Source organism: Dacryopinax primogenitus, assembly GCF_000292625.1.
Source record: "Dacryopinax primogenitus strain DJM-731 SS1 chromosome Unknown DACRYscaffold_7, whole genome shotgun sequence".
Classification (NCBI taxonomy): domain Eukaryota; kingdom Fungi; phylum Basidiomycota; class Dacrymycetes; order Dacrymycetales; family Dacrymycetaceae; genus Dacryopinax; species Dacryopinax primogenitus.
The window spans coordinates 1,243,746-1,262,697 of NW_024467204.1; the positions used below are offsets into that span (position 1 = coordinate 1,243,746).

Consider the following 18,952-nt stretch of genomic DNA (forward strand, 5'->3'; position numbering starts at 1 on the left):
CCATCATCAAGCGGACGAAGATCAGATGTGATAAGCCCGATCTCACAGAGCACATGCACGTAAGACTAGGGTCTAAGCCGCCTTTATCTCTTATCCCTCTGATCCTTGTCAGCATTATGGCCGTACGGGGGAAACAACGGGTTGTCTTCCCCATTATTGCAAATCTCCAAACCAACTCTTCCGCATTGGCCTTATCTGGCTATGTTCTTCCCTGAAGTCACCTCTGCAACGAAGACAAGATGCAATGATCTCCTTCCTGGTGCTCTCTACAAAGAAGACCGGCGTGGATTTCCGAACTACGGCCAGAGGTAAAATAGGGAGGAGGCCCACAGCTCCTTTGTCCACTTGACTTTTGGAGCAGGGCCATGCGTGGAGGTAGAGGCATGAAAAGGGCCTGTAGGCCTGGGATTTGTGCTGGAATAGGGAGTGTGTTTGGGTGCGGGGCGGGAAGAAAGTCCAGGCTTTTGGTGCTGCCACAAGCTTCCATGCCAACACTAAGCAATCCCGAGAAGGCAAATCAGGGGGGCAAGGCAGATTGAACGACCGTTTCCTGGTAACGAAACGTGAAGAGTGTCCGTGGTGATCATATGTTCGTTGTTACCATTGATGTTGTCGGAGGCGTGTCATCCCCGATAGACTGGGCAGGGGAGATCAAACGATCGCAGAAAACTTTACGTTATAAGGCTCTCTTATCTGGCGCGTCTAGCGAGCAACTCCCGTTGGCCAATTGTACTCTGCCCACTCACTCTCCAACGGTGGCTGGTCCCCGAATACTTGGTGGAAGATTCCACTCACTTGCTCCGGGTAAGTATTCGTGTGGAGCATTCTATGGTCCTCCTTACTCAAGAATGCTCAGTATAATCGTTACGCGTCCCGAAAACAAGTCAGAATGGATGACACACTTGTCACTGTGAGAGCCATCCTGCAGAAGTACAGACGACGGCCTGGTGGGGACGACGGGAAGAGGGATAGTGATGAAGTTATGGGCCATGGTGACGGGAAAGAGCTAGCTGAACGCTATATTGCTTTTCGCCGTGATCTCATCACATGTCACGTGCTTTTTCTCTTCGGACTTGGGACAGTCGCCAAAGGGGATTGTGGTTACGATGCGGCAGTCGACGAGTACAAAGCCGAGTTACAGACTCTCAAATCTGGTCACTGAGTTGGCGGGATTGTTGTGCGCTATTATTCGTAGATAACGGCTGAAATAGATGCCTATTCGAGTAGATGCTCCGTTGTAAACGGAGTAATGTAGGGCCAGTAGGAAAGCTTCCCCGATTATTGTTACTTTCCAAGAACCAGCCAGCGTCAACTACGGCCCTGATCGCTCGTCCTCCTATGTCAAACTGGCTCTGATTGGCCTTTGCACCACAAAATGTGAAATATTCCGCGCTTAAAGCGTTGGTGCCCGCTGGTGATGCAGACTGGTGTTGCTCATCTCAGTAGCATCAACGCTGCATCAACATTCTTCTGCTGACTGTGGGCATATGATACAGTTGGGGGCCGTTGGCGGACTATGATGTACCTGACGCCAGTCCCTATTCTCTTCTTGGGAGGATTACAAACACCGACCGCAACGCGAAGTACCGGTGGCCGAGGAAACGGTCCTTCCTTTTGTCGTAGACCGGTGCCGTCCTGCTGGTCATCTTTATAAGCCCATCCGTCTGGTACTCAATTTGGGACGCACCCTGTCCCGGCGCACACACACCACACTTGAATGCGCACATCAAGTACCCGTGAGATCCAACACTGAAAGTACCGTAGGAAGACGAATGCAGAGCCTCTCTTAAGAGGTTCACCATCGCCCAGATACCAGAACCAACCTAAGCCGGGAGTCCTTTTCGTCACTTGTATCCCGAGATGCCGCCACTACCTCGTAATCATGAGCAGATTGAAGAGCTTACGGCCTCTCTTGAAAGGCTACAAGAGTCCTGGGATCAAGTTACCGATGCACTGATGGAGAAAGAGAAAGAACTGAAGAAAGCTTCGGCAGAGCTAGATGAAACTCTTCTCTTTTGCCAGGAATTGCAAAATTCTTTGAGAGACGTCGAATTTGCAAAGGTATTGGCACAACAGGAGGTGGAGAGACTGTTGAACAAGAAAAGCAGTCTCTGCGCTGGCCAAAAACAGCTTGAAGAGCGGGTAAAGAAAAGTGAAGCACGAGAGTTGAGCGGAAGCCGGACAATGAGAAGGCTGACGGCTAAATCACAACGAGAAGCCAGCCAATATGAAGAAGCGATAAGGTTGCTCACGCGCGACGCGCGCCGGTTACAGGCGGAGATCAACGAGCGGGACACCAGGAGCGCGGCAGACCTTGAGGATGCCGTAGCCAAATTCAACACAGAGCGGATGATCCTCATGGGAGAAAACAACGAGCTCCGGGAGGTGTTGAAACGTGTCCAAGAAGACAACGAAGAGCTACGGCGTGCCTTAATCGAAAGCACAGTATGTGCGCCGTCCATAAACCCACTACCCGTCTTATTGTCAACGGCCAATAAAGGAGAAAATTTGTCTACTGTTGGCGTGATGCAAGCGCTAGACGCTGGCGACAGAGCGCAAACAGAATTAAACAATGATTCCAAGGCAGCGGAACTCAGTGCAGGCTTAGGGAAGATGAGCCAGAGGGAACCACGTCAACAGCCAACTGGTAGCGAACTCACCGCGATTCCCCCCTTGATGTTCACAAGGTCCCGCACTCACCAACAGCTCTCACGGCCAAAACATACCTGGACAACGAGGAGGCGGAGATTCAAGGAGCACGTCTTCTATACCCAGCGTTCATCCCTATCAACACAAGGGGGCGCGTTAGCACCGGAACAAACAGTGAGTGTAGCACTGCAAAACCCCTCGGAAAGCGAGGTAAGAAAGTGCACGTATTATTGGATGCTCTCACGACGCCTGATTGCCAAACCCAGAGCGAAGATTTAGGTCCCCTCATCCGGCTACGGAGACCAATGAGCTGCCCTGACAGGGACGATACGCCAATAACAGATTCCAGAGATGATGAACATCAAGCAGTGTGTCTTAGCATCCCCGAATTGGTGTCAGTCGCTGCCTCCAATCTCGCCAATGCCGAGACGGGTGACAGCAGGAAGTCCATCAGCCTGGAAAATCAAACCGTCAGTAACAATGGTCCCGCGGTGTTCAGTGTGATAGCCCAGCAGAAACGGAGTTCAACAACCAATTCCGACCTTGTTCCAGCACGGGGAAGCACAGTATGTTAATTTCAGGTCCTCCCCCCTGCCGGCTCGTTGATATTAGCCAGGGACCGCGGAAAGGCAGGGAGATCCCAGAATGGGAGGTGGGTCATCAACCGCAAAACAGACATGGACGACTATTAACACAAGCAAGCAGATGCTGATGCGCTTTCTCTTTGCTGTGCACGTCAAAGGAAACAGGCTTGACCCTCTTGAATGGGCACATTGCATAGAACAGCCAGGTGAACTACCCGATAGCCTATTTTCTAATCCCTCCCGTCCTTTTGGCATGAGATGGCAAGATGGTCTTCATGACAGATGGAATACTCGCATGATGGTTTTGGTTTGGAAAGCCATTCAAGTCAAACTAAACGGCCAGGAACCTAGGGAAATCACAAACTTTCCGTCTCTTCCTCTTCCCTCCTACGAAGTGTTTAAGTCATCTTTCACATTGTTTTATAAGGGTCAACGACACGCTTGGAAGACTGCTCGGGAAGGTAGACCAATTGGGGAAGTGAGGGCAGCCAAGAGCGCTTATGAGAGAAAACGACAGGTGCGATCCACTAATATTTCAACCCGTCACTAACACTCCACACAGCTCTTTAGAAGGCGCCGAAGGGTTGCAAAAGAACACGCGGTCTTGACTCTCTTGGACACAATGGGGATACAAGGAATGTCCTCCGATAAAGAAAGCGAATCCGGTTGCCTTAGAGCAAAAAAACGACCCGAATACTCTGAAGCATGCGATAGGCTCCGTTTCTATCTTGATGAGAGGGTCGTGAAATACCTGTACGCCAAGGCCCATCGGAGGGACGGTCGACGACCGCGGATCAGAAATGAAGGCTTCATAAGCTCACCCAGGCTCATCAGTGGACTGCCTGAGAACTTCTACAGCCCGTCTTACCTCCAGACGTGGCTTGCCTGCAAGGATTCGTGGACATGCGCATTGAGAGTAGAGCCACCACTGACCATACATTTTGATAACTATGAATGAACCTCTTTAGGCCATAGTAGTACAATCTTAGCACAGGCAATGCGCTGAAAGACGACTGCTAAGGTACCTACAGATGGTTTAAGGAACGCGGCGGGAGGAATGGCGGAGACCTAGCAATACTAACAACAAGCGGCTATCCGCAGGATGTTGTGCGGCGTCTACGCTCTGTGTCAGACTCTTCACGGGGTAGCGAGAGGGAGGTAAAGCGTAATAGGCAAATGACTCGCTCGTGGTATTCCCGAGTGGCGACTGACTGGTACTGTGAACAAAGTCGCAGTTTGCCACACTCTGTCTGGGTTTGGAGCCCATACTTTATCAAGCCCTGAGATCCCAGCCCCTCTCGCTTCCCATCCGGCCGTCCTGCTCCCGTACACGAGCTTTCCCTCCTGGTACCGAAGAAGTCAGTCGCGAAAATCATGAGCACTCCCTTGGCTCGGCAGGAGAAGGTAGGCACACCCTGTCTCTCATTACACTCACCGCTACCATTGCTCTCCGTCCCGTATACGCTCACGTTCTGGACTAGGCCATTTCCCAAGAATTCTCCCAAGCACAATTTTACCCTTTCCCGCAACGTTTGTAACATGTTATGCTACATATGGCACACCCCTTCAATCGGTGGCTTTCAAAGTCATCCACAGCGACGACAGGTCGCATCGAGCTCTCAAGAGAATCCAGTACCCATTCACTTGCACCCTTCTCAAGATGTCTGGACGTTTATGCGGAAGATCATATCAAAAACCAAGCCTATGCGAGCGATGACCGCCCTAGCGTTATACTATGTGTACAAGCTTAAACATGAGCCTATCGCCGACAGTTCTCCCCAGGATACTGCCATGTTGGCCCTAATTGCCTTGATGTTGGCGAACAAGTGAGTGCTCACCTCACTTGGCTTAGATAACCCATACTAAGAGATGCGTGTCAGATGTTGGGATGATAACACCTACACAAACCGAGCCTGGTCTGAATGTTCGGGAATGTCGCTGGAGGACATCAACCGTGCTGAGAGAGAATTTCTGAACGGGATTGGCTACAATATCTCTGTCAACCGACCGACCTACGATGCATGGGTGAAAACGTTGATTAGCTTGAGTCTGGCGAGGAGCCGAGAGGTTGGTATGAGTATGCTGCATGGCCTGAGTTTTTCTCCAGCGGATGTGGCCCCGTCGTTGTCACCCATTATCAAACGACCTCTCCCGGTCAGGACACCGCTTCAGCGATACATCCCGACGGTGGCTGATGGCGGCCCCGTGTATCGTCACAAAGATCCCAAGTCACGCGTTGCTGTCATAAAACTCAAAAAAAGTGCAAGGCGGCTCGCACGGGACGCGTTCTCACCCCTATTGTGCAACTCCAAACAGGCAAGATAAAGAGCCGTCATGCCTCGGGGACGTTTCCGGTCTCGCGCTGGAAAGTTGCTCGTGCAGCGCTATGCCACCCAACGACTGCGGTTCGAACACAACATTCACTACGGCCCTCATGCAGTCAACACTACACTCTCGATCAAGCTTGCACTACCACCCCCATGTGTTATAGTTCCCCAAGAGATAGTGTGGAACCATAGTTGCACTTCATGGTCTCACCAGGATAGCCTCAACCTCGCTGTGGCCGTATCAGTTCTCGTTCCTGGTGACCCTATGCTAAGCGCCGCTTAATAACCCATGCTGCCACTCGACGAAACCTAACGCTCTCGACCGTCTATGGAAAAACACAGTATGAGACACAACTTGAGCCGACCGGCTCTTCTTTGGGTCTTGGCATAGGCCCCTTCGCTAAGCTTGGTGGACTGGATAATCATTGAATCATTGTAGATGCTTTCATCTCAACGATAAGAGTGTGCGCTTGCTCATATTCAATAGATCATGCCGTTTGGATCCTTGAATGAAGAAGTAGGTCCCGTTTATTACATCATCCGACGATGCCTTAATCGCCCTCGAAAGCGTACTCTCTCCCTCAGAATGCGCCTTTCACGCCGCCCAGGAGAACGCTCCCATGACCCGGCGCCCCGTCGCCACAGAACGTCTGATGCGTTATCTCACCCTATTGGGCACTCCCACAGGAGCGTCACTGTTCGCGGAAAGCAACGCAACGAGTGGCGAACCCCACGTGGGTGCACATCGGAAATCACGGATCCAAACGCCGACGGTCTTGTCTCAGACAAACCAAGGACCAGATGCGTCCGGCAGGCCCTGACCTGCGGCACGGAAGGAATGGACTCCCCATCTTTCTTCCTTACGGACTTTACGCAGTGACCCGTCAGCCTCGCTGGCCTGCGAATGCCCTGTCCGGGGAAAGATCGCATCAGAAGCTCGCATCAGAAGCTGTCACGGCATGCAGTGCGGCAGCCTCCCATCAGAACGCCGTGTTCGTGATCTGGAAACGCCGCGCGCTCCAGCCCTCCGCTCCGCAGCGCCCCAGTCCGTCTTCTCGCTCGTCAAGGATTATCATGGATTCTGCCCACGCCACATTCCATCGGTCGTCGTGGGCGGTAGCGTAGGCTTTTGACTGGTCGGTTGAGCGGTGAGTGCAATAAGGTTAAGGAATCGCGTGCACCATATACCCACAACCACTGTTTACGTATCACGAAAGTGTAATTCCTTTCCGGTATGGCAGATGCTTGTCTCTACACGTAATTTCTATGCAGATTGCGTTCAATGATGTGGAAACACGGAGCTGATCACATCGGTCTGGGCTGGGCAAGGATTATCCCTTTCCCCTCGCCTCGTATCTTGAAATGTTCTCGGTTAAGCCCGTCTATGCCTTCAAAAGGACGTGTATCTTTTTAGCTCCACACCGCGATGGCAGCTTGAAAGACGGAGTATTCGTAGGGCCACAAATACGTTCATGGCTTTGTGTCGACGGGCAGTTCGGACGTGAAATGAATTGAGTGTATTCAGCAGTTGAAAACCCAAACTTCGGCGGGCGTCAAACTTCCGTGATTAACAGCAACGAGACCTGCTTCCTTCGGATGCGGCAGCCTCTACGGAAGATATGCAAGGGTTCAGATAAACATGGGATTGATAAAGCAGCCCAGTAGCATAAATACAGGTTGGAGACGGACGGCGTACCATCATTCTCGCCTTCCCGGGAAAGTCAACAGTACGCTGAGCAAGACTCATGCATACTCTTCTTGGAGTCTCACAAAGGGACTGCACACTCTTTGAAAATGGAGGTTCCAAGAAAAAGGTGGGTCAATCCTCCCCTATGAGCTTCTCCGGTCATTCACAGCTCCTCTAGGGAGTCCGCACAGTGCTCTATCTCCTTCACGTGGGCGAGGACATGCTTGAAGAATGTTCATACAAGGAAGCGTGAGAGATGTTGTCACCCACGCTGCTATTATTGAAACTTGTGTGTCAAGTAGAGAGCATGATATCAGTGCGGGGTCACTGCGGAATGCCTGGAAAGAGTCACAAACGCCTCGCCCGCTTCTCGTGGAAGGGCAAACTATCCTCAGGCATGCCGTCGAGAGCAACTCTGGGGTGAGCACTGAGCTCACTTACCGTGAATTGGAATTAAGTGCCATGAAAGGAACGTTGGTACGCCATAGGACGGGCCCCCAAAAATGTATCAACGAACCTGCGCTCTGGTGTCAATCGGTCTGGAAGCAGCCTGAACGTATGGAAGAATTCACGAAGGGTTCCCGAACATGACCTTATGTAAGATTACTTCCCTACCTTCTCAACACTCATGCTGAATGGAAATGAAGGCGCTGTGCGCTTCGTCTCTGGATCCAATACTGGCACACGCAACTTGACCGCCCCGAGATTACAGCACAAAGCACGACAGGGTCATTAGTAAGTGATATTGACTATTCGTCGACAAATGACTTACAAGAAGATTCCATGCAGAGATGTGGAGTTTGCCACCAGCTACGGAAACAGTCAGCGCTTGTTTCTTGCGCCGATTGTAGCGGCTTGTTCTGCATCAATACTGACCTAAAGAGGGGTTGTGCGGATCTCGATATCGGACAAGCACGCGCACTGAGTCCCCTTCTCTGCATACGGTGTGCGCGGGCTCGACACTTCAAAATCCAGGTGCGTCAGGTTTCAAGGTAGTGACATGAATCCCCACTTACATGACACCAGTATAATGTTCGGCAAGGAGGCGGCAAGTGGGGCGACCTACACTCCTGCTCTGATCCCGTCTTCCTCTTTGCCTTGCGCTGGAAAGACCCTGGGGACAGCTACTCTCGCTTGAACTATTCTGCAAGACAAGTAGCCAATTTGCTCGAAGACTATTTCGCTCACCCCAAAGAGGTTGGTTAAGTTATATTTCGTATGCATTTTCACACGCTCAGTTTTGAGCTAGAAGACTCGCTTCCAGGTGTTCGAAGGAATCTTATCTGATAGTGGACCAAGATTTCAGTCAAGCTCTAAGCCTTGTGACGCGCTGCTGGATCTCCGGGAGGCCTTACTGAGAGAATTATTGTCGTTTCGGCTTCTGTGCGCGCACTTCCGCTGTTATTGTGACTAATGCTGAAATCCTGTAGCCATGGTCCATCGGCTAGACTAGTAGTCCTTGTGGATACACATGCAGAACCGCGGACGGGCGAATTGCTTCTGGGCCTTCCTGATGTTTTGTGGGGAGGTCCAAAGACGGTTGGTGTGCCGCGGTTCACCACAATATCTTTCTTGGTCTCATCGTTTTCTACAGCTACTGAACGCGATCTTCGACGATTGGAATCCTCTTCAGATCTTTGGTAAAGCGGTTGGCCTGTTCCTTTGTTGCGAAGGACTTGTCAGGCGTGCACCAGAAAGTCTGTATGAAATAAGGTCGGTCCTCCTTATTGGAAGCTGCGCGAGCATATAACGACCAGGTTGATACATAGGCACTTCTTCCATGTCACTATTGCATTCATCGCACCTCTCTTTAATCCCCGAGAGGCTACAGAAAAAATTGTCATACCCTTTCTAGACAAGGCACTGTTCCAGAACCACGCGTGGCGGGAAGCGGTCATACAAGCATTATTCTCGTCGGACTTCGCCGAATGCGGTTACGATGTCGTGGCGATTTGTCCACAAGGCGCGTTGCGCTTCACGGACGGTGCTCCTAACCGCAACTTAACCGGGAGGACGGAAGATATGCGCTGCCCGCGTTGTGGCGTGAACATGAAGCGGAAGGGGAAGACAGCGAGCCAGGTCAAGGGGCAAGAGGCGCAGCATCGCTTTCAATGCCAAAATGACGATTGTGAGGACAAGGTGTCGGTATACATGACATTCCACCCACGAGAAGGCTTCGTCACATCCCATCACAAGGGCGAAAACAGACTTTTAGAAATTCTGTGTGATCTGAGCACACGTCCTCCTGGCCTAGAACCCCCACCCCAGATTGACGGGATCAAAATCTGCGGCACACCCAAATATAATTCAAGCAGATAACCAAAGGCGGGATAGCTGTCGAACGTTTTAGAGTCATTCAAATTTTGTTCACAATGTTCATGATTGGCTGCTACCGGGGATACATAAGGTTCCGCCTCGACAGCATGCACCACTAACGGGAAGAAGACGGACTGGGGCGCTGCGGGAAGCGCGGAGGGCTGGAGCGCGCGGCGTTTCCAGATCACGAACACGGCGTTCTGATGGGCGGCTGCCGCACTGCATGCCGTGACAGCTTCTGATGCGAGCTTCTGATGCGATCTTTCCCCGGACAGGGCATTCGCAGGCCAGCGAGGCTGACGGGTCACTGCGTAAAGTCCGTAAGGAAGAAAGATGGGGAGTCCATTCCTTCCGTGCCGCAGGTCAGCGTTAGGGTTAGGTACCGGTGGCCAGTACCGTATCTGCTGTGGATCCACCGGCCCGGCGGCAACTCGAGTTATCTTTTCGACCCTTTCTTCCCGAGTTATGCCTCCCCGACGGACCCTACCAATGGGCTTCCCGAGTTGGAGACGACCCGAGGATTCACTCCGGACGACGGCAGCAGCTCCACGCCGCGGACGGAAGGCGGTGAGCGTCAGTGGCTGGAACTGCCGGACGTGGTCTCCTTATTTGGAGACGATGTCTGGGGCCAAGGAGACAAGGATCAAGTTGCCCCGGACGGCCTCACGGGACCCGAATCCGTGCCGTTGACTGGTGCCGAATGGGCCTGGAAGGACGCAGCCTTCCAGCTGAGCGACCACGGACAGGCCAGCCTAAACAGCCCTCATCCGCCCCCCTTTGAGGCAGCAGACAACGGTGCCACCGACTCCGAGAGTTGTCCCCTCACCAGGCTTGGAACGGACAGGTCTGCTTCTCTCGATGCTCCGCCGGCTCGCTCACCAGGGCCTCAGCAATGCGGAGATGACTCCGCCGGCTCCAACATTGGTCTTCCGGACCATCAGCCGGGCGGTCCAGTGTGTGGGTCGAGCAGCAACGGAGACGAAGCGACCTGCTTGGATGGAGATGAGCTGGATAGTGCACGGACAAGAGAAGAGCAGCTCAGGGTCTATGGGCGTCAGAGCTACGTCAGATAGTTTGTACATTATGCGGTATCACGAGATTCGACAGTAGAATAGCACACCGTTGCCTTTTGCCTCCTTCTCGCCGGTAGTGGACGTGCTCGTTCTCTCCAAATTACTTCCGGGCGGCTTCGTCTGATCCGGAACGTCATGTTTCGGCATGGTGCCCTTGAATGGCCTCAATTGATCCCTTTCGCAATGGCGCTGAGTACAAATAGCTGCTGGTCGTATGGTCCCCTTCTCTGCTCGCGTTCGTCGTTTCGAGTCGCGCCCCCCGTGTGCGGGTGCCAGTGCGCGTCACTGTCTGCAGGCCAGAGACTTGGAGATGAGGCTGCCAGCATTAGATAGTGCCTCTTGCTTTTCGGGCCTCGCAAGTGGGTCCTCCCCAACCGCGTTGCCATTGGACTCTGTCCAGCAAGTGGGTCCTACCCAGCCGCGGTGCTGCTTCTTTCCTCGCTTTGGTCTGCGTTCTCATTTCTCTTTCTGCTCTCACTTTGGTTTCCGTTCTCGTTTCTCTTTCTATTCGGGCCTCGCAAGTGGGTCCTTCCCAACCGCGTTGCCATTGGACTCTGTCCCAAGCACCGCAAGTGGGTCCTACCCAGCCGCGCTGCTGCTTCTTTTCTTTTCTTCATGCCGCTCGTGGCTTTTCCTTTTTACTTTCTGTTTTTCAAGGCGTGTTATCCCAGCCGAGATGTCATGGGACCCGGTCCCGGATATTGCACAAGGCTTCCATGCTTGCTTTTCATTGTATCTCTATTTGCGTTCGACCATCGAGTGGACTGCACGCTCACCGGGGCCGTGCGCTGCGGACCCGGATGGGCAAAGCCACGTGTAACGGCGTGGCAGCATCGTTCCGCCCAGCGATGTAACACTACGTTCCTCTCTTCATAGATACACTGTCTGTCTGCCCTGGGCACATGTCACACACTCGCAAACTCCGTCAATGACTAAGCTTCCAAATCACGACCGCACTACCGCCGAAGGCGAGGCTTGCCTTGTTTTCCAGGTATTTTGAATCATAGCGTTTGTTGATGACGGCAACACGTGACTTGTGCCCTTTGACATGGCTGTATGGCGTCCGGACCAGGATATGTGGTATGAGGGACGGTGAGGGTGGCGAAGATACCTCTGATGAAAGTGACCGACGGGCGATGAGTGTGCACAACCTAACCTCCCGGTTCCTCGACAACGTCAAACTGTTCAACGTCTTCAGCCATTCATCATACGTCGGTCGGTTGATGGAAAGATTATGACGAACTCCATTCAAGGATTCCCTCTCTGCCCGGTTGATAGTGTCTAGGGGTAGACCGGACAGGTAAGACCACGTCCGGTTTTGGTGTGCATTGTCATTACAGCATCTGTGGCCCTTAGCGAACGTTGCTGATAAGGCAGGGAGGATGAGGGCTTACTTGTTGGCCAACATCAAGGCAACTACGGCCAACATCCGTATGCTTTGAAGGCAACCGTCGGCGCACGCTTCACGTTTGAGCTTGTACACATAGTATAATGCTAAGGCCGTTATCTCTGGGCTTGGTTTGGTTTTTGACAGGATCGTTTGTACAAAGGCGGTGATATGTTTGGATGGGTGCAAATGCCTGTGCGCTCGGATGAGTTGCTGAGAGCTCGATGCTCTTGGTTGTTGTCGAGACCCAAATAATAATGATGCTATTACCGTTCCAGGTGTTCAGCTCGTATCCATCGCCTGCGAGGGCCAGATGCAGCAACAGGGCGTGACAACTGTCCAGCCCCTGAACGTTGCAATACTACACGGGAACATGGGTGACATTGGTGACCTTATGAAACACGTCGCCTTTATCCTGAAAATTTAGTTGCTACGGAAGTCAGGAGTGCCACACGTACCAAAACGGCGTAGGTGACGGAGCATGCACGATGGTCTATTTACGCATATGTATGAATTGTGCTGCTCATAATGCACCTATTGTCGAATACGGAATATAGCCGTACTTCGAACTCGCCGGTTGCCAGGAGATTCTTACGTATGCAGCTCACGAGATCGTCCGTAGTGAGTTAGGATAGGAGTCATCGGTTATGCCAATTCAGAAGCTTCTTTGGGACTTGCATACATTCAGTCGCTCTAGCTTAGCATAAAGGGTATCCTGACGGTTCCTCACTCGTTAGTCTCTTGATCACCAGTGAGACCATCACGGAATTTCTCTGCAAAAAGTATAGCAAACAATGGTGCATCACCAAGGCACACGCTCGGCGCAGATCTTCGTGGTAGAGGCAACATATGTAATGTCAGCAAAAGTCCTAATGCAGAGGAGCAATGGCTTCAAGTTGCGTAGTTCAAGTTGTGCAACGATGCAAAGGTGGTGAACCAAGAGTCGAGCTCATTTCGCTGATTTTATGTGGTGACAAGTCTCGATTCAGACTAACACGGTGAATTGGACACCAAGTATCTGTGCTTGTGGGATAAGTGCAACGCAGAATGTCAGATGTCATTGGAATTCAAAGTGCCGAAGCGAATTATAGATTGTTGGAGAGCAGTTTCTTGTCGCGCAATGAGACTAGAACGCTATCAAAGCAGAGTAATTGTTAGATCAAGCTTTCAATTGTTCTTAAAGCATATGTCTCCATAACATTCCTACGACACCCCCTCGTTTGTTGAGGGTAAAACATTCACGATGACTATACCGTGGCAGTGACAAGGGCTGTGAACTTGTCAATTTTCTCCTGGAGTGGCAAGAAAGGTGCAACAAATGGCTTTTTGGTCAAAAATGACATATGTCCAAGAGAGTAACAGTATTCAACGGGAGATGATAAGCTCTACCGGCAGTAAACAAAGGAAAGAAGGAAAGCTCGTAAGATCAACGCATATGAGCGTTCTTCGCCCAACTCCTTGTGATCAGAGACAATGTTGGCGTGACATGCTGTATGTGAGCTAACCTCATTTCAGCGTGCGGCTTTACTTAAAATTTTGTGCACGGTCGTCGTGTGTTTTGCAAGACCGGATTTAGTGGTATAAGTCTTGGCACATCCCGGAACCTAGATACTGGTCATTGAAGGCTGCGATGAAGGATGCAGTAACTTACATCGCACGTGTAGAGCTTCTCACGCGTCCTGCCTAAGCGCTCACGCCGAGTCTTCTTTGGGGGCTTAGTCACAAGGTCCTTAGCATCCACACAGCCTATCTCCTCTAGCGCAGATGTGCAATGTGTGCTTTGCAAAGCCGTACAGTTTAGCGTACTTGCTGAAAGGAAGTCGTCGTCATTTGACATTGCCGGTAAATTCCAAGCGGCTGGCAAGTGTGTGTCGGAAAAGGAGAGCTGTGACACACAATGCGTGCTCGAAAACTTGTCTTCATCCTTGCCAGAATATACCAATGTAGCGGTTGGTGCACCTGCAGGCCAGTAGTCCGAGTAGTCCTGCGAAGGAGAGCTTCCCTCGACGTTCTGGCGCGAACGATGGTCATATTGGACCCATATACGGAAACGATCTTCCGAGACTCACGACCAAATATTTCTGCAAAGGTGGAGAAGGAGGGTAAATAAACGGCTAACCCCTGTGAGAGGCATTTGAGCAAGGACGCCACGACATCTGGACGCACAATGCGCACTCTGCGGTCCACTGCGTGGACGAGGCCCGTGAATCTTCGTCAATCCGAAGCAAACTGTCGTCAAGCGGACCTTCCTGGGAGTCCAAGACAGAAGCGATCTCAGCTTGCGGAATGTGAGAGCACATCGAATAGTTGTCTGGAGCTCAATATGGGTGAAGGAATGATATGCGAGCGTAGAAGCAGCAGGCGCTGTTGCTTTATGCGTTTGAGAACAGACACTATCAATGAAACCCTGGAGAGTGTTTCATCACGAGCCCCTGTGACTAGTCTCCCAATGCCACCTTGTACGGCACGAACAAGGGAGATAGATTAGCTCGGCAATCCTACGTGCTTTATAAAAGATCTCGCCCACGTGTTTCCACGCGGAAGGTGTTTTTAGTACATAGCCTCTGACATTGCCATTAGCTCTTATCAAAGCTTGGCAGCCTTCCAGCTTCTCGGGAAAGTATGTACGATGTGACAATGATCGCGTCCCCACCGGCCATGGTGTGAGCAGCCCCCAAGAGTTATAGGCCCCTGGAACAACAATACGTGTGTCTCGTGTTGGACATGACACATTGAGATCTTGAATAATGGGTACTTCTGAAACCTTCCCTTGTACCCCAACTTAGGCGTTGCCATGGTGACAGCTTATTGACTGTTGTGACCGTTGACATGCGACGTTCTACCCTCTGTCGCACAGTGACTCACAAGATAGTGGTGTGAATTGACTACTGGCGGTGGCAACAAGGCATTGCAGTCCGACTTCACTTTGGGACCCTGACACAGATAAACTCCGTAGATGCTGTGCCTTTGGCCCCACTCAACCCATCCAAATTCTCTACATATATAGTGGACAGAAACCACTCACAGAGAAGACCTCCATTTTCAGAGGAGTGCATGGCTTTGAACCACCTATCGGAGAAGGACATTCTATCCAAAGATGACCAGGCACCAAGTTGCGGAGACACGCAAGTTATCGCAAGGTACAGAGGAGCGTGGTACTCTGCTCAGGTAACTACTACTCACGGGTGATCCATCATTTTCGACTCACTCTAATCCAGTCAGTTGGCCATCAACATGAGTTGGCATGTGTTCGATGGGATGGTTGGCCTGGCATGTCCGTTTGTGATCGTTTCCAAGACTGCTCATAATTGACAAGTAACGCATAAGCTCATTTCTCAAAGCGGGAGTTGTTCGTCAAAGAACCCCAGATCTAGCCGCGAAAGCAAGGACGGCGTTCTGGGCTGCCCCATCGGAAGAGTGTCACGGAAATATTTTGAAGATTCGGTTTTTTATTCAAAAGCTTCTTGTTACTGAGCCACATGGTGCTCTGCGCAAAAAAGGATGGAAATGCCGAATGTCTCCGAACCAGTTTACCAATGTGAAGTATGTGCTGAAAGAACTTGGCCGTCTTCATCCCAAGGCAGCTCCGTGGTTTGAGGTCGCTTGTACTCCTTCTTGCCTAGACTATTGCTCATGATTATCTTAGGATGCTGGCTTGCGTGATGTATTTCAGGTGTTTTGCAAGGAGCAAGCAAACATCGACTGAAGAAGGGTGGAGACGGTTATAGCCAAAATCTGGAAGCTCCGAGAGGTCTGGAACTGGATGACACCACAGAATATTGCCCATGGGCGAAGGGTTCGTCGGACCCGCGCGTTGTATTATCGTTCAGTTAGATGATTATTGTACTACCTCATACAGTGGTCGCAAAGACGATGAGGTCATTGGGTTCACTGTTCTCGTTCTACATGGACTCGTCTAATGTAGAGACTGCTGCACTCTATTGTGCATAATGTTCTAAGAAAAGCCGATGGGATACGCACTGCTCAGGATTTAACTAGATAGATGGGTCTATCTTGTTTGTCATTAGAGTAAAGCTGCTGTCAGCGAGCCATCTTTGATTGGGGACGGAAATTGTATCCCTTGTGACGCCTCGTATGCTCCCACTTTCGCAAGGCCGCCTCCTGCACGTATTTGGCTTTTTCGTCCGGAGGCAATGCCGTCCACGCCTTTCCCGCGAGCATGCTGACGACTCGCTGCTCGCGCACCGTGACGCCGGGTATCACGCCGGGTATCACGCCTTGTCGGCACCGACGCGAGAACTCCTGTCGAAAGCATATGAAAGGATTCGGCGGTCGTGGAACATAGTCCGGTTGACGCTGCGCTGCCGTTCTCCGCTGCCGTTCTCCGATCACGCTTATGGATGACTGGCAGCGCATCCGAACAAGTCCCTTCCTCCTCCATCATCCGTCTGCTCGGGTCCGCATTCACCCATGAGTCTATTTTTCCGGCTCGCCTGGTGAGAGCCTCTGCACATGACGCCGCACCCGACAGCGCCTGGCTGCACTCGTCCCACGCGCGACCGTCGCCCCTCATCCAGGGCGTTGGTGGGAGCGAAGGCCACGTCCAGTCCTCGATCGGTCGCCATTCCCACGCCACGCATGGGTTCCCTGTGTCTGATATATGTTCACCGCTCCCAGCAATATCCTTGTCCGGTCGCTGGAAATCGCGCGTCAGCTCGTGTCCCAGTCGGTCGCGCCAACCTTGTTTCCCTTACCTTGAACAGGTCTGAGCCGAAGGCGTGCCCCACCGCGGCAGGCCAAGTTGTACCGGTCGGATCCATCCATCCGCCATTCATCCCCGGCACAATTGTCACGTGCCTGTTGTCTTCTCCACCTGCGCACCTGCCCAAGTCAAGCCAGCAGGTGTCCGATATCGTCATCGTCATGCCGCCGGCTGCAGTCCGCTCGGAGCTACAGGGTGCGTGCTCGAACTGAACGTGGGCTTCCACACCGGCAACCCCCATCGTTTCTGGGATCCGCAACCCGGGCAAGTTCAACGCAGGATCAGGCGGGGCCATTGAGGCCGCCGGCACCCACGTTGGAAGATACTCGGCGTGGCTTGCCCCGTCAGCGGCCCATTCTACACCCATTCCCGTTGTTAGGTGGTCATAAGCCTTTTCGCTAGTGCCAAAGTAGCCATCGTACGCTTCTCCATATGTCCCTCCCGCATTCCCTGTCCCATCAGCAACGGCCTGGTCTATGTGGCAAGGCATAAGTGAACAAAGGCGGTGAAGATGCACGTTACTCGCGTACTTTCCATCTGACATCTCCACAGCTCGAGTCTCAGTAGATCCTGACCCGTATCCTCTGTATCGTCTGTATCGCGGAGGGCCATGCGCAAGGGATCGTTTCGTGTGGCAGATGTAACTGCAAAGCCAAAGAACTGTTCGATGCAGCTGGAGCGGAAAGGATATATAGCTGCGCGTTAAGCACAAGCCGGGCAAAGTGCGTCATGTGGAGGCACGAGCATCACATTTATTTCTCGGTGTCAGAGCGTATCCAAGTATGAGCACGGACGGCACCGCCGAGTGCTGTCGTAGCTCACCCCTTCCGCCGAGCGTAGTCTAGGATCCAAGACGGCGAGTCCAATGCTCCTAAGCCGCGCCTTATCCGCTATCGTCAGCACGTCGCTACTCACGCTGTAGGGCTACCCTACATGGCCACATTCGGTGAGACGCAATCAAGTCTTGAGCTGGATTTTGCACAACGGATGGCGGCAGGACACTCGTCCGTTCAGATCTGGTGCCCATGGTCTGATCTCTCTCGGGTTTTACTTCCGGTGCATGTGCGCGCGGGCCCACACCCGTCAGGTCACGTTGTTCCTGCCTCCGCCCCAATTGATTCCGGTCACTTGGAGGCGAGTACAGAGAGGCGCTGACAGGACGCGGTCCTTGTCTTTTGCTCGCCTTCCTCGTTTGGAGGCAATCCCCGGTCGGGTCCTGTGCATTTCTCTCCACGCCAGATACTTAGTGGCTTATCCTAGGTATTGTTTGATTTTTAATGTCTCTCTACCTTCGGGCATCGCAAGTGGGCTTAGTCCCAACCGCGTTGTCATTGGACTCTGTCCCAGGCACCGCAAGTGGGCCTCATCCCAGCCGCGGTGCCGCTTGTTGTTCGTGCTTTTCTGGGATCTTCTTTTGACTCTACTTGTTCTGTGACCATACCTTCGGGTATCGCAAGTGGGCTTTGCGCTGTCATTGGGCTCGTTGTCATTGGACTCTGTCCCCGGCGCCTGAAGTGGGTGTCACCCCAACCACGGTGCCGTTGGCTAATTTTCCCCCCTGTGCACTGAGTGGGCTACGTCATCGCCCGGCGCCGTCTCTTGTTCGTCTTCGTTTGTGCTGGACCCGTCATGATTATGAGATCACGGACTGAAATGGCCTTCTTGCCGTCAGGTGCTCGTTCAGCCTTGCTGACAGAGCCATATCTCTCCCCGTGAACGTGGTGCGAAACATTGGCCAGCATCATCGCTCGGGATGTGTGCATGTCGCTCGGGATGTGTGCACTCTCCACTGTCTTCCGTTCGAAACTGGCTTGTCCTCGACCCCCTTTACCTTGGTACATATTTTGGACAGTTTGTGTGAATAGAACGCGCTCCGTGAGATTGCAAACAGCATCATCTTAATTATGAGATTCTACGTTTACAGCTTGAGTGGATCAGAAGTAAGGATGAGATTGTACAATGAGGTGAGAGCCAACGAACACTGGCCGAGCTCTCTACGTCACGAACGGCCCTCTTCCTCGTTGTCACGTTCGAGAGACGTTCCGTAATGAGCCGTCCATATCGCCCGCCCAAGATAAGCATCGCGCCAGCCAGAGCAGATATTCGATATCCCGTCCAATTTGGGCGATCGTTCGCAGCGCCTCGCCGTAATTCTGGGAGAGGATGGAAGGGTCAGCATACCCAGGGCCAGTGTGAGGTCATAGCC

At 52.3% G+C, this 18,952-nt stretch overlaps 3 protein-coding genes across 3 annotated transcripts; 2 read left to right on the forward strand and 1 right to left on the reverse strand.

Annotated features, from left to right (window-relative positions):
• Window positions 1-1,860: 1,860 nt before the first annotated feature.
• Window positions 1,861-5,428, forward strand: DACRYDRAFT_15483 (uncharacterized protein; the record flags this gene model as incomplete). The annotated part of the gene is made up of 10 exons (XM_040771109.1): window positions 1,861-2,823; window positions 2,916-3,215; window positions 3,266-3,301; window positions 3,661-3,750; window positions 3,796-3,986; window positions 4,265-4,391; window positions 4,469-4,637; window positions 4,894-5,059; window positions 5,114-5,300; window positions 5,393-5,428. 10 exons carry the CDS (start codon window positions 1,861-1,863, stop codon window positions 5,426-5,428), a joined length of 2,265 nt encoding a protein of 754 aa, XP_040629796.1.
• A 4,389-nt stretch (window positions 5,429-9,817) lies between these two features.
• On the forward strand, window positions 9,818-10,636 carry DACRYDRAFT_106986 (uncharacterized protein; the record flags this gene model as incomplete). Its single annotated transcript, XM_040768364.1, has 1 exon — window positions 9,818-10,636. One exon carries the CDS (start codon window positions 9,818-9,820, stop codon window positions 10,634-10,636), a length of 819 nt encoding a protein of 272 aa, XP_040629797.1.
• A 5,440-nt stretch (window positions 10,637-16,076) lies between these two features.
• Window positions 16,077-16,325, reverse strand: DACRYDRAFT_34877 (uncharacterized protein; the record flags this gene model as incomplete). Its single annotated transcript, XM_040774388.1, has 1 exon — window positions 16,077-16,325. A coding segment is annotated over one exon (249 nt), but the record flags the coding sequence as incomplete, so codon positions are not given.
• Window positions 16,326-18,952: the final 2,627 nt, after the last annotated feature.